At 44.4% G+C, this 14,436-nt stretch overlaps 1 protein-coding gene across 1 annotated transcript in view; it reads left to right on the top strand.

Moving 5' to 3' along the window:
* The window catches only part of LOC126094778 (O-acyltransferase like protein-like), a 38,582-nt gene extending 24,441 nt beyond the window's left edge, over positions 1-14,141 (top strand). The window contains exons 8-12 of the mRNA XM_049909334.1: positions 2,797-2,929; positions 4,877-5,060; positions 8,998-9,140; positions 9,884-9,992; positions 12,920-14,141. Coding sequence (XP_049765291.1) covers positions 2,797-2,929; positions 4,877-5,060; positions 8,998-9,140; positions 9,884-9,992; positions 12,920-13,173 — 823 coding nt within the window. The 3' untranslated portion in view covers positions 13,174-14,141. The remainder of the gene's footprint in view (positions 1-2,796; positions 2,930-4,876; positions 5,061-8,997; positions 9,141-9,883; positions 9,993-12,919) is intronic.
* Positions 14,142-14,436: the final 295 nt, after the last annotated feature.

The raw sequence follows: 14,436 nt of genomic DNA on the forward strand, positions 1-14,436 counted from the left end.
TTCCAATTCTTCGGAAGTTCCCTTCTGACTACCAACGAAACGACACTTCCGTGCAAACTTCCAATTAGAGAATACATATATAATGAAATTTCTTACACACCTTTGATGTGAATGCTCACTATATATTTCCTTGAGTAGCATACAATATATTTTCCATCTCTTTCTTCCAGTAATCTCTATAGCAAAATTACAATTATTCAATGCGGCTATTCGGCACGGAGAAGAACCTAGAAGTCCTCACAACACACCAGAGAGAATATTACAAAGAGTAATTATACGCTCATGGAGTAGTACTACTTTGCGCATCGATTCTGCGAGTATATAGATGGTCAAGTAGGAAACGTAATTCACTCATAGAACTGTGCAGCGATAATTAATAGAAGGTAAAGAGATATTACACTAACATTCCTTTCTTTCTCTCTCTCCTTTCCCCGCCCCCTCTCTTAATCTTCTTTCTCTCCACACCCACCATTCTCTCTCAGTCCTGACTTCACTACCTTTCTCTCAACAAGCCTCTCTCATTCTTTCTGGCCGCCCTCCACCTCCATTACTCCCACTCTCCTATCCCTTCTCATTTTTCTCGTCCATGGCCTCCCCCCTCCTTCCACCCTGCCCCGCCATCCGACAGTGGCTCGGTGGGTAACTGGGTGATAGAGTAAAAATCTGAAAGTAGTTCGAGTTCAATCAGTGGATCACCCTAGAATTTTTCATGTCACATATCGCTTGTTTCACCGCTTACAATAATTCCTACTACAAGAAATACCCAAGTTTCACTGTGACTTGAAATACACAGTAAACTGTAGGTTCCCCCATAACTGGTTTCTAAGTCAAATGAAAGCTCATACGAGTGCATACCATCTCCAATGCGGCCACCACTAGTTCAGCACTGTGGTGCCAACCCTTGGGTTATATATTGGAAGTATTGCAGTTATTTCTGTAATCTTCCCCTGTTCGTAACAGTATTTTCCCCTAGGAAGTCAATCCTAATTTGCGAGACAGTAAAATTGTCCAGGAGTTGCTGTTTCTTGCACCCAACCTTAAGTCACTTACATAATTTTTACCCTTCCGCCTTGTACTTGTTTGTAGAACGATATTTTGCCTCGCAGTTACGCTTTTTGACCAGAGAGTGCCTTGTTAATGGAAGAACTGTTGCCATGATACAGGGTGTTTCAAAAATAACCGGTATATTTGAAACGGCAATAAAAACTACGAGCAGCGATAGAAATACACCGTTTGTTGCAATATGCTTGGGACAACAGTACATTTTCAGGCAGACAAACTTTCGAAATTACAGTAGCTACAATTTTCAACAACAGATGGCGCTGTGGTCTGGGAAACTCTATAGTACGATATTTTCCACATATCCACCATGCGTAGCAATAATATGGCGTAGTCTCTGAATGAAATTACCCGAAACCTTTGACAACGTGTCTGGCGGAATGGCTTCACATGCAGATGAGATGTACTGCTTCAGCTGTTCAATTGTTTCTGGATTCTGGCGGTACACCTGGTCTTTCAAGTGTCCCCACAGAAAGAAGTCACAGGGGTTCATGTCTGGCGAATAGGGAGGCCAATCCACGCCGCCTCCTGTATGTTTCGGATAGCCCAAAGCAATCACACGATCAGCGAAATATTCATTCAGGAAATTAAAGACGTCGGCCGTGCGATGTGGCCGGGCACCATCTTGCATAAACCACGAGGGGTTCGCAGTGTCGTCTAAGGCAGTTTGTACCGCCACAAATTCACGAAGAATGTCCATATAGCGTGATGCAGTAATCGTTTCGGATCTGAAAAATGGGCCAATGATTCCTTTGGAAGAAATGGCGGCCCAGACCAGTACTTTTTGAGGATGCAGGGACGATGGGACTGCAACATGGGGCTTTTCGGTTCCCCATATGCGCCAGTTCTGTTTATTGACGAAGCCGTCCAGGTAAAAATAAGCTTCGTCAGTAAACCAAATGCTGACCACATGCATATCGCCGTCATCAATCCTGTGCACTATATCGTTAGCGAATGTCTCTCGTGCAGCAATGGTAGCGGCGCTGAGGGGTTGCCGCGTTTGAATTTTGTATGGATAGAGGTGTAAACTCTGGCGCATGAGACGATACGTGGACGTTGGCGTCATTTGGACCGCAGCTGCAACACGGCGAACGGAAACCCGAGGCCGCTGTTGGATCACCTGCTGCACTAGCTGCACGTTGCCCTCTGTGGTTGCCGTACGCGGTCGCCCTACCTTTCCAGCACGTTCATCCGTCACGTTCCCAGTCCGTTGAAATTTTTCAAACAGGTCCTTTATTGTATCGCTTTTCAGTCCTTTGGTTACATTAAACCTTCGTTGAAAACTTCGTCTTGTTGCAACAACACTGTGTTCTAGGCGGTGGAATTCCAACACCAGAAAAATCCTCTGTTCTAAGGAATAAACCATGTTGTCTACAGCACACTTGCACGTTGTGAACAGCACACGCTTACAGCAGAAAGACGACGTACAGAATGGCGCACCCACAGACTGCGTTGTCTTCTATATCTTTCACATCACTTGCAGCGCCATCTGTTATTGAAAATTGTAACTACTGTAATTTCGAAAGTTTGTCCGCCTGAAAATGTACTGTTGTCCCAAGCATATTGCAACAAACGGTGTATTTCTATCGCTGCTCGTTTAGTTTTTATTGCCGTTTCAAATATACCGGTCATTTTTGAAACACCCTGTAGCTAGCTGCAGGAACGGTTGTCTCCGAGTGCAGAATGTTCACAGCATCCGCAGCGCCTTGTGTCTAAACTGGAGCCCTCGTGTTGCAGGGACGATGTGAGAGACGCCTTCTTCCCAGGAGTGTACGCGGCCACCTACACGCGGGCCAGCCCCTTCCTCGTGGGCCTGGGGCTGGGTTGGCTGCTCTTCCACACCAAGGGCCGCAAAACGCACCTCTCTATCGTAAGTACCACCACTGTGCTCTTCCACTTTGCGACTACTCTTGTGTGCAACAATTAAAGTAGGGGCTCATTATGATTATGTCGACACAGCTGGAAATTTGTGGCAGACCGGGACCTGACACGAACTTTCTGCTTATCACGAGCAGTCGCTTCAACTGTTAGATTTGTGCCCTACTGAATACAAACGCAAATAGTTCTCTATGTACACAACAGGCGAGTTTAGCTACTCGGAGCTCGGAGTAAAGTTCAAACTGGTACGAATGACGTTCACAAATGGTACAAACCGGCAGATGCGGAAGCGGGACTTCACCACGGAAGTTGCAAGCCGAGAAATGCCTGATCTGGTGCCACGTCGATGGTAAGAAATACGCAGATGGCTCCAGTTGTATGCAAACAGAAATCGAATTCCACATCAAGGTAATCAACGCAATAATATAATGGCGCATAGCGGAGAGCTCGGTGTACACTTGGAGTAGAACACTGAACACAGTGACAAAAGGAAATAGCGCAAGAGACAATAAAAACCGTATTACATAATTATATGAACAACAAAACAAAGTATTAACTACGGAAATATAGTTTTCATTTGTGATAAGCCTATCTTCGTTTTCCTAAAGAAACATCACTCAAGTTAGATTGAGTATAAAAATCTTTCCCCGGCATTATTTGAAGTGCTTATTTCAATAGTGGTACAAGTCCATTACTTCCACCTTTCTGTCGATAACGCTTCTGAAGTTAATGAGCCAAACAAACAGAAATAAAGGTTAATCTCTAGCAAGAAGCCATATGCTTGAATATTTCTCGTATCTCAACTGCAGATTTTTCAGCGCTCATTTAACTTTAGGGCTCTGTATCTTAATATGAACAAAAATGGACTTGTACCACTATTGAAATAAGCCGTTCATTGGGCTAATAGCTGCATCTAGCGTCATTGTTCACATTGGTGTTTATGTCTATTCAAGCTGAAAAAGGTTATGAAAATGGTGATACCACATCGAGCGAAAGTTTTTTTAAAAAAGAGAAAATTGCATATGCCAACACGCAAAGTAATATCTATCTGTCGAATAGTAATAAAAATTCCTCTGGATGATTGATAAAAGCTTGAAATGACAGTTCAGGTGATAAATAACGGAACAGAAGCATCCCGAAGCAAATTTCCTGGAGAAGTGGATGCACCTGATTTTTCTGGGCAGTTTAGAAATAACCGACTCTGTTACACGAGGTTGACACTCTCTGATTTGGTAGAATTTAAATACTTGGAGCTACCGGTATACAGACTAGATAATCAGAAAATATGTGTGTTTCAAATGATCGTCCACGCCCATGCAGCAAAAAAATAAAATTAAATAAAATAACGGCCGAGGAAGAATTTATAAAATGACTCCATTTGTTGGTAACAGTTGTTTTCACGGCTCTTGTTCATACAGCTGGATTTCTTAAACATCACGCAACTCAACTCAGACTCGTCTGGTCTACAAATGTATCCCTAAGGCGTAGAAGAGGGTGCTGATAAGTGTGTCCACGTCCGTAGACCCAGCACGTTTACAGTGTCAGTCTGCATTCTTTCGTGACTGTTGGCACTGTAGATAAAATCGTCTGGGTCGTTAGTCTGCACCATATTCCCTTCTTTTCCAAACTCGACGTGTCGACTCCTCTACAGGAACCTTCTTAAGAAGTTGTTTTTTTTTTTTCTTAGGAAGTGGAGTTATGGGTAAAATTCGCCATTCATCGGTTTAAACAAAAAGTCCGGGAAAACTGCATGTTGTAAGCGAATACGACACTGGCATTTTACAGTGTTTGACAACTAGAAGACTCCTGAGGGATATATCCCAGTAGAAGTTCGAAACGTCGAGTCTCGGAGAAGAAGTGGAAGAGTAATGTGAGGCAACACTGTAGCTTCGTGTGTGCGCCGAGTCTGTTACGCAGCACCGTTGCTCTGTCCCCGCAGGCGACGGTGTGCGTGTGCTGGGTGGCGTCGACGGCGTGCGCGCTCGCCGTGGTGTACTCGCTGCACGCCTACTACGTCAAGCCGTACAACCCCCTGGAGGCCGCCTTCTTCAGCGCGCTGCACCCGCTCGCCTGGGCCCTCGTCGTCGCCTGGATCATCTTCGCCTGCGAGCGAGGATACGCAGGTAGGCACCTGCCAGACCTCTATCCTGTCCCCTCCTCTGATACCGGAGGCGTCGCTTCCTTGCCAGAGGCCACGTCCATCAACTGCCACACTAATGCACCTACTGTCTTGAGGTGGCTGTACAATTCCACCGGCAAGTGATGTACCAACATTCCGTTTCCCAAAGGGATACTGAAACTGTGATAGAGGTTCAAGAAAAGAGTGTATAAGTAACTTTTATTACTCAAACGCCTTTTTGTTCCTACAATACAATATTCAATCACGCTCCAGACGAGTTACTCCTTTTACACTAAAGATGTCTGTAATGGATTTTTGTCCGAAATAACGCAGGTATTTTTGTATATGGGATAGCTATGGATTCGAAACATTGGACACCATTTTTATGGATCCGTACCTCAATCGATAAAAACGAAACTCTTACACGATAACTGTTTTTTTGTCCGCATGTGTGTCTGTCGGATTGTTAAGACGAATTTTTCTTAGGAACCAGCTGAGGCATGAAGTTGAAATCTTGTTTTTGTTGGCGCTGTAAAAGCTGACGCTTCTAAGTCAGAGTAATTAAAAGATGTGGCCGTTTACACTACTGGCCATTAAAATTGCTACACCACGAGGATAATTTAACCGACAGGAAGAAGATGCTGTGATATGCAAATGATTAGCTTTTCAGAGCATTCACACAAGGTTGGCGCCGCTGGCGACACCTACAACGTGTTGACATGAGGAAAGTTTCCAACCGATTTCTCATACACATACAGCAGCTGACCGGCGTTGCCTGGTGAAACGTTGTTTTTATGACTCGTGTAAGGAGGAGAAATGCGTACCATCATGTTTCCGACTTTGATAAAGGTCGGATTGTAGCCTATTGCGATTGTGGTTTATCGTATCGCGATATTCCTGGTCGCGTTGGTCGAGATCCAATGACTGTAAGGAGAATATGGATTCGGTGGGTTCAGGAGGGTAATACGGAACGCCGTGCTGGATTCCAACGGCCTCGTATCACTAGCACGTTGGAAGCGTGTATTCGTCATCGCCATACTGGCCTATCACCCGGCGTGATGGTATGGGGTGCCATTGGTTACACGTCTCGGTCACCTCTTGTTCACATTGAAGGCACTTTGAACAGTGGACGTTACATTTCAGATGTGTTACGACCCGTGACTCTACCTTTCATTGTCCGCAGCTCGTGGTCGTGCGGTAGCGTTGTCGCTTCCCACGCCCGGGTTCCCGGGTTCGATTCCCGGCGGGGTCAGGGATTTTCTCTGCCTCGTGATGACTGGGTGTTGTGTGCTGTCCTTAGGTTAGTTAGGTTTAAGTAGTTCTAAGTTCTAGGGGACTGATGACCATAGATGTTAAGTCCCATAGTGCTCAGAGCCATTTGAACCATTTCTACCTTTCATTCGATCCCTGTGAAACCCACATTTCAGCAGGATCATGCACGACCGCATGTTGCAGGTCCTCTACGGGCCTTTCTGGATACAGAAAATGTTAGACTGCTGCCCTGGCCAGCACATTCTCCAGATCTCTCACCAATTGAAAACGTCTGGTCAATGGTGGCCGAGCAACTGGCTCATCACAATAAGCCATTCACTACTCTTGATGAAGCTATCGTGTTGAAGCTGCATGGGCAGCTGTACCTGTACATGCCATCCAAGCTCTGTTTGTCTCAATGCTCAGGCGTATCAAGGCCGTTATTACGGCCAGAGGTGGTTGTTCTAGGTACTGATTTCTCAAGATGTATGCACGCAAACTGCGTGAAAATGTAATCACGTGTTAGTTATAGTATAATATATTTGTCCAATGAATACCCGTTTATAATCTGCATTTCTTCTTGGTGTAGCAATTTTAATGGCCAGTAGTGTATATCACATATTTTGACACTCGCAATCTCACCCATCAAAAATTGTAGTGTACTGTCCATTGACCTAGAATCATGAAACCTGGTAAGAAGCAAGGTTCCAGACTACAAGTAACGGAAAAAAATACGAAAGTTGTTAGTTTGCAATTACATCATTTTTTTATTTGTAGCATTTGCTGTCCTTCTATCTGTCTGTCCGTCTCTTGAAACCACTTTCTGTCAGGAACAGCTAGAGGTATCAACGTGAAATTTATGTCAAATACTGAGGTTTACGACCCAAACCGGCTTAAGAAATTTAAACTTAGAAATCAATGCAATCAGTAGAGAGGGCCATATGTGTCACATATTTCGATGCTCGCAAATTCAGTCCTCAAAACCTATAGATGAACTACCTGTACACTTGTAGGGTTTGGTGGCTTACTAGAAAATGCGTGCCTGCAAATTCCACCTCCCAGTGATGTGAGGAATCGCCAGAAACAACACGTGGATCGGATTCCAAGTTAAAATGTAGGTTGCCTTTTCCCCGGTTGCGTAACTGGGGTATGTTAATGACATGTAAATAGGCTAAGTGGTATCCAATAGCAAGACTTGCAACAGGTCATTGAACCACACGCAGTTGTTATCATTATCTACGCACGTAAGTAAGAGCGCGAGTCCTAGTCTCACATTTTTGGTTTTCTAATCACTCCGTCGTTGCTGACAACAATATTCTGCCCGTTCCCGATACGAACATGTCAAAGCCAAAGCCGTCATAAGCAGCGCATTGAATAGAAACCGCTAGTGGGAGCCAGAAAGTCCACGTTCATAGCAGGATCGTAATCTGTGTAGTAGGAAGGCGTGACCGGTAGTAACCCATGTGATGTACTCTGCAAGACTTAAAGTAGTGGCTGTCTGCGTGTCCTCTTTCCCATAACAGTGGATAGACCCACGAGGTGCACTGTATACGGCTCATATCGGAGATAGTCAATCTCAATAAGCAACACCTCTGAGCTGCTAATGGTATCAGCCGTTTGTGGGGATATTAAAGATATCATCTCAGAGGCTTGTAGTCGCGATGTATTTTATTGTGAAGTGTTAGACACTTCCTTAGGCTGTACTCATTGATGCTGATTATTCATGATCGATTATGGAATATACGTTCTATCATCAGCTGCGTCTAAAAAACCTACTTCTACATCAATTGAATGAAATATGTCCACATTTGGTTACCCAGCGGTATCCTGCGGTACCAGTTTGCTCCTAGGTAAAATCACTCCAATTTACGCGAAAGCTTTTTTGTCTTGTTTTGATATCAACTTACTTGGTTCATACACCAACCCAGTCTTCTTGAATTACTGTCCCACTAAATCAGTTCAAACGGTTCCCGTCAGAACACCGAAGTTAAACGTCGTTGGACCTGGCTAGTCCTTGGATGGCTGACCGTGCGGATCTGCCGAGTGCCGTTGGCGATCGGGGTGCACACAACCCTTATGAGGCCATCTGAGGAGCTATCTGGTTGAGAAGTAGCAGTTCTGGTCACGAAAACCAACAACGGCCCCTTCATGCCTGTCATGCCTATCGCCTGAGGATAACACGATGGTCTGTCGGTAACGGTGGGCCTTCCGATGCCTGCTCGGACGGATTAAATCAATTCATATGAATGCTGCAACAGTTCCTGAATTCGAGCAGAGCTCTCTTTTCCCTTTGTCATCCTCGTCTCGTCACTAATTCGCACGAGGATGAATCGTCTCTTTTGTCTGAAAATACCAGATGGCTGCCTAAAATTTGAAAATCGATTTTACTGCTTAAATTTCGTGTACCGAGCTAGGTGGCGCAGCAGAAATACATCAGACTCGTTTTCGGAAGGACGGTGATTTAAATTTTCCTCCGGCCATCCGGATTCAGGTTCCCGGTGTTTTCCCAAAACCGCCCAAGGTAAATGCCGGAAAGATTCCACGATGGGACACGGCGACTTCCTTCCTTGCCCGAGCTTTAGAAGGGACATTAATGCCACGCTTCTAAGTGTTTATTATGTGAGATTTCATCTCTGTAGCGATGTGTTTGGAGTTGTTGACGAGTCTGCAGCGGTATTGTCCTGCGGCAGGTCCCGTCCGCAGACTGCTGAGCTGGTGGGGCTTCCAGCCCCTGGCCAAGCTGTGCTACAGCGCCTACCTCATCCACTTCCTCGTCTTCTACTACGAGCTGGGCGCCCTCAGGGCTCCGATCAGCTACGATCACTTCTCGGTGGTAAGTATGCAATCACAGCACTTGCATGGTCATGGTGAAAATTAGTTGTAGTATTCCTACTCCTAAAGCTCCTTCTTAAGTCGGTGACTGCCATGTAATGAATTGGGGTTGAAGATCGTAATAGAGGTGGCTGTCTACAACTGTTAGATAAGTTGAGAAAAGCATGTTTGCGCCGTCAGCCGTACAATTGTATGTTTATTCTCTACCGTTTTAGATTATTACAATCATCTCCGCAGGAGAAAAACAATATATATATCAGTGGATCAAACATACATTTTCGTCATGTAAGTGCCAACCAAATATAGAAGACGTATAATTTTCATAACACTCTGTCTTAACTTACTCCATATAAACGTGCTGTGGCTTGGCACACTTACTATGGTGCATACTTGATGATAACTGCACCCTTAATAATATACTGAAAGAACGTGAAAAAGAGCTTTTTCGTCCCGTGCATTTTTTGATAACCATAGACTTTACACTGCCGCGCGGGATTAGCCGAGCGGTCTTGGGCGCTGCAGTCATGGACTGTGCGGCTGGTCCCGGCGGAGGTTCGAGTCCTCCCTCGGGCATGAATGTGTGTGTTTGTCCTTAGGATAGTTTAGGTAAAGTACTGTATAAGCTTAGGGACTGATGACCTTAGCAGTTAAGTCCCATAAGATTTCACACACATTTTTTGAGACTTTTCAGACGTGCCACCTCTTGTACTTTGTCTTAGCAGTGACCGTCTGTTCTGTTTGCAGGTACACATCGCACTGGGTGACGTCGCCATTGTGCTCACGTTATCCACAGTGTTCGCCCTCACTTTTGAGCTGCCCGTTCTCAACCTGGACAAGGCTTGGCTAAAACCTGGTATGTGTCTTTCACCAACTACGTTTGTTGTCTCTCTCTCTCTCTCTCTCTCTCTCTCTCTCTCTCTCTCTCTGCCTCTCTTCCCCTACTCTCTCTCTCTCTGCCTCTCTTCCCCTACTCTCTCTCTCTCTCTCTCTCTCTCTCTGTCTAAATGCTCCTATCCATGAACCCTTTTCACATCTTCATTTTGGCCACATATTCAAAATTTCCAACCTTTACACTGTAACAAAACTTACTCATATTTACCACTCTGCAATCTAGTTTCTTTCAATATTACACTTATTGTACTTCTAATTCACACATTTAGTTCCAACTGCTCTTTCCTGTCTTTATATTTTGTGTGGGCTGTGTTTGATAGATGTTAAAAATTGCGTTGTATAATAATAGTCGAATTAAATAAGGTGATGCTGAGGAAATTAGATTAGGAAAGGAGACACTAAAAGTGTTAGATGAGTGCTGCTATTTGGGCAGCAAAATAAATTATGATGGTCGAAATAGGATATAGCAACTGCTAAGGTAAGAGTTTCTGAAGAAGAGAAATTTGTTAACATTGACTATAGAAAGAAGTGTTAGGAGATCTTTCCTGAAGGTATTTTGCTAGAGTGTAGCCATCTATGGAAGTAAACCATGGATATAATCAGATAAAACAAGAAGAGAATAGAGACTTTTGAAATGTGGTGCTACAGAAGAGTGTTGAGGATTAGATCAGTACATCGCGCAACTAAAGAGGAAGCACTGAACAGAAATGGAGAGGCGAGAAATTTGTGGCACAACTTGACCAAAAGAAGGGATCGGTTGGTATGGCACATTTTGCGCCATAAACGGATCACCAGTTTAGTATTGGAGGGAAGTGTGCCTCAAAGAACAGACACCACGTATCCATATCAATGATTCGTCTCGATGGGCAATGTACCCACAACCTTCAGTATGGATGATGATCAGGGAGCGCGTCGAGATGGTTCGAGTATTTGCAGTAGACACTGTGTCCGGGTGGCGCAATGGTTAACGTAACAGCCTTTTTTTTTTTTTTTTTTTTTTTTTAGAGTCATCAGTCTTCTGACTGGTTTGATGTGGCCCGCCACGAATTCCTCTCCTGTGCCAACCTCTTCATCTCAGAGTAGCACCTGAAACCTACTTCCTCAACTATTTGCTGAATGTATTCCAATCTCTGTCTTCCTCTACTGTTTTTGGCCTCCACAGCTCCCTCTAGAACCATGGAAGTCATTCCCTGACGTCTTAATAGATGTCCTATCATCCTATACCTTCTCCTTGTCAGTGTTTTCCATATGTCTTTTTCCTCTCCGATTCAGCACAGAACCTCCTCATTACGTACCTATTAGTCTATCTAATTTTCATTATTCAGTTGAAGCACTAAGTCTCAAATGCTTCGATTCTCTTCTATTTCGGTTTTCCCACAGTCCATGTTTCACTATCATAGAATGCTATACTCCAGACGTATATTCTCAGTAATTTCTTCCTCAAATTACGGCCTATGTTTGATATTAGAAGACTTCTGTTCGCCAGGAACACCCCTTTTGACAGTACTAGTCGGCTTTTGATGTCCTCCTTGCTCTGTCCGTCGCTCGTTATTTTACTGCCCAGGTAGCAGAATTCCTTAACTACTTCGTAACCATCAATCGTGATGTTAAGGTTCTCGATGTTCTCATTTGTACCACTTCTCATTACTGTCGTCTTTCTTCGATTTACTCTCAATCTATATTCTGCACTCATTAGACTGTTCATTCCGTTCGACAAATCATGTAATTCCTCTTCACTTTGACTGAGGATAACAATGTTATCAGCATCGTATCACTGATATCGTTTCCTGCCTAGTAGGCAGGAAATCCGTGGTTCGTGTCCCGGTCCGGCACACATTTTCAGTCGTCGCCGCTGATTCCACTCAAAGTCCCGAGGCTAATGATATCGTTAGTTCCTTCCCTTTCGTTTCCTGTCCTTTCCTTCCATTCCCGTTCAATTTCCATAAAAAACTGGGTAATTTCCAAGAATGATTGCCTATCGAAGTGGCGGCGTCCTAACGATACATCTCGAACGTGCGATTGTAAATCGATCAGGCGACTCTGCTGTCGGCGTTATGATCAATTATTTGTGATCGTCATTTGTATCTGTTACCCGTCGCTCCCTCTTATTTGCTCCAAGTTACATACCTCCGCGAATTAATAGAAAAAAGGGAATTGTTCCCGTAACGTACATATCATATGGCCTTTCACATGACGAAAACACCGACGACGAGTAAGGTAAGTCATCTCCTTTGTAGTTACAAGTATTTTTGTAACGGTCTTCTTTTGTCATTGTTACAGTACCACCGTAAACATACTCATAACGCCCGCCAAAAAAGTTGCGTGATCCGTTACAAAAATACTTGTAATTACAAAGGAGATGACTTACCTTACTCGTCGTCATGTGAAAGGCCATGTGATGTGTACGTTACGGGAACAATTGCCTTTTTTCTATTAATTCGCGGAGGTATGTAACTTAGAGCAACTAAGAGGGAACGACGGAAAACAGATAAAAATGACGATCACAAATAATTGACCATAACGTTGACAGGACAGTCGCATGATCGATTTACAATCGCTAGTTCGATATGTACCGTTTGGACCCCGCCACTTCGATAGGCAATCATTCTTGGAAATTACCAAAAACTGAATTAGTCAAACTGGGTGCAAGCAGTTATACAAAGCAGGGGAGAGATTTACTGAAGCTCTTACTGATAAATTCCTAGCTATTGTCGAAGAAATGTTCTATGCTACTTGAATATGGAGCTTTAACAGTATTAACGCCCGGGGTTAAGTTTAATAAGCAATGTTTTTGGTGATAAATTCTTCAGTGGAGTAGACACACACAGAACATACTGAACAGCTGGACTGTTGCGCTTTAGCTTACGAGTTGCTGTCGCACCTTTACAGACAGCAAGCCCTCGCCGGCCAAGCCCGCGTCGCCCGGCACGGCGACGCCGCCGGCGTCTGTGCTGTCTAGCATCCAACCGCCTTCGACGCTGGGGCAGGCGGCCGGCAAACCGCAGGACAATCCCGCCTTCGAGAACACGGAGGCCGCCACAGTGGCGGCGTCGGAGGCGACCGAGACGCACCCCGCCCCTCCCTGCGACGGTCGACTCGCGGAGGTGCGCGTCGACGCCTCGTCCACGCCGGCCAGCTGTTAGCGGTTTCCGTGGCAACGACCTGCGGCCGGGGACGCCGCTGCACGAACCTCGACGTCGACTGATAATGCGTCGACACGACCTTCGCTTCAGCATTCGAGATACCGCAGGCTATGACGTCGCACTAACCGCCGACGTATTTTGACAGTCTCTTAACCGCAAGATCGACATGCTTTTGAGGGGGAAAAGTCGAATAAGTGTCTTTCATTCATACTTTTATAGCAATATAAGTCAGTTCCTTGTGGAAAACAGGCTGTGAAACTGTTGTGCTGTTCCTTCTTTAGTCCGCGCATTGGTTCGAGGTCAAACGACACTCTCCATTAACGTCACCAGCTACGACTCGGAGAGAAATGGGCGCGTCTGCTCCCGACAGGTCAGAGAACACTGGCTGACGCAACGTTCAGGCAAGCGCTGCGCTTGCTAGATCGTTTTGCCACCGTTCGCTGCGATAGCCAGATCGCGGATTCGTACCGCCTTGCTAGTCGTCTGTTAACCACCTGATCACTCTAACCTCTCGTAAAAGATCGCTTTTGGCAGTCTAGCCGGAAATACTACCAGAGAGTGCTTTCTGCAGCGCTCTCTAATGTTAAATCTAGATGCAAACAGTATTGGCGAAAAACAGGCCAGTATTTATTAAGTGATATTTGTTTTTTCATTTGTGTAGCAGTACAACATTTTCCACAGTAAATTCATCGCATATTTCGCACTTCGTCTTTCACCTACTCTGCTTCAACTAGTGTCTTTGCCAAGAGAACTTTATGTTAAACGAGACACCAGATGGCGAGGAAAATGTTGTTACTGCGAAGAAGAGTAGCTATTTATTTCGTTGTCATTTGTTACCTACGTATTTCATAGATATTTATATGTTTAAGAAATATACATATCAAATGAAGTCGAGGCCCTTCAAGGCCTCCGTTTGTTGTGTTTAATGAAATCAGTATTATATTTTGTTAATAAAAAACCTTAATTATAACAAAAGGCTGTAACTGTTTCTTCTCCATTTGATACGATTAATGTGAATCATTTCCTACAACATACCAACGGAAGTCGACCCTACTGTAATGTCCACCAATTTTAGGGAAATAAACAGCTATCATACATTATATGCGAAAAACTGAACATGGACTCGTCCTAGTGACAATATCACCAATTAAAAAATTAATGGAATACACGATGTTACTACAGGCAATTGACACAATATAATACTGCAGATTGCCGTCGTTTGATAAAAAGAACAATATCAAAAGAAGTAATTTCAGTCCCTGA

Source organism: Schistocerca cancellata, chromosome 8 (genome assembly GCF_023864275.1).
Source record: "Schistocerca cancellata isolate TAMUIC-IGC-003103 chromosome 8, iqSchCanc2.1, whole genome shotgun sequence".
Classification (NCBI taxonomy): domain Eukaryota; kingdom Metazoa; phylum Arthropoda; class Insecta; order Orthoptera; family Acrididae; genus Schistocerca; species Schistocerca cancellata.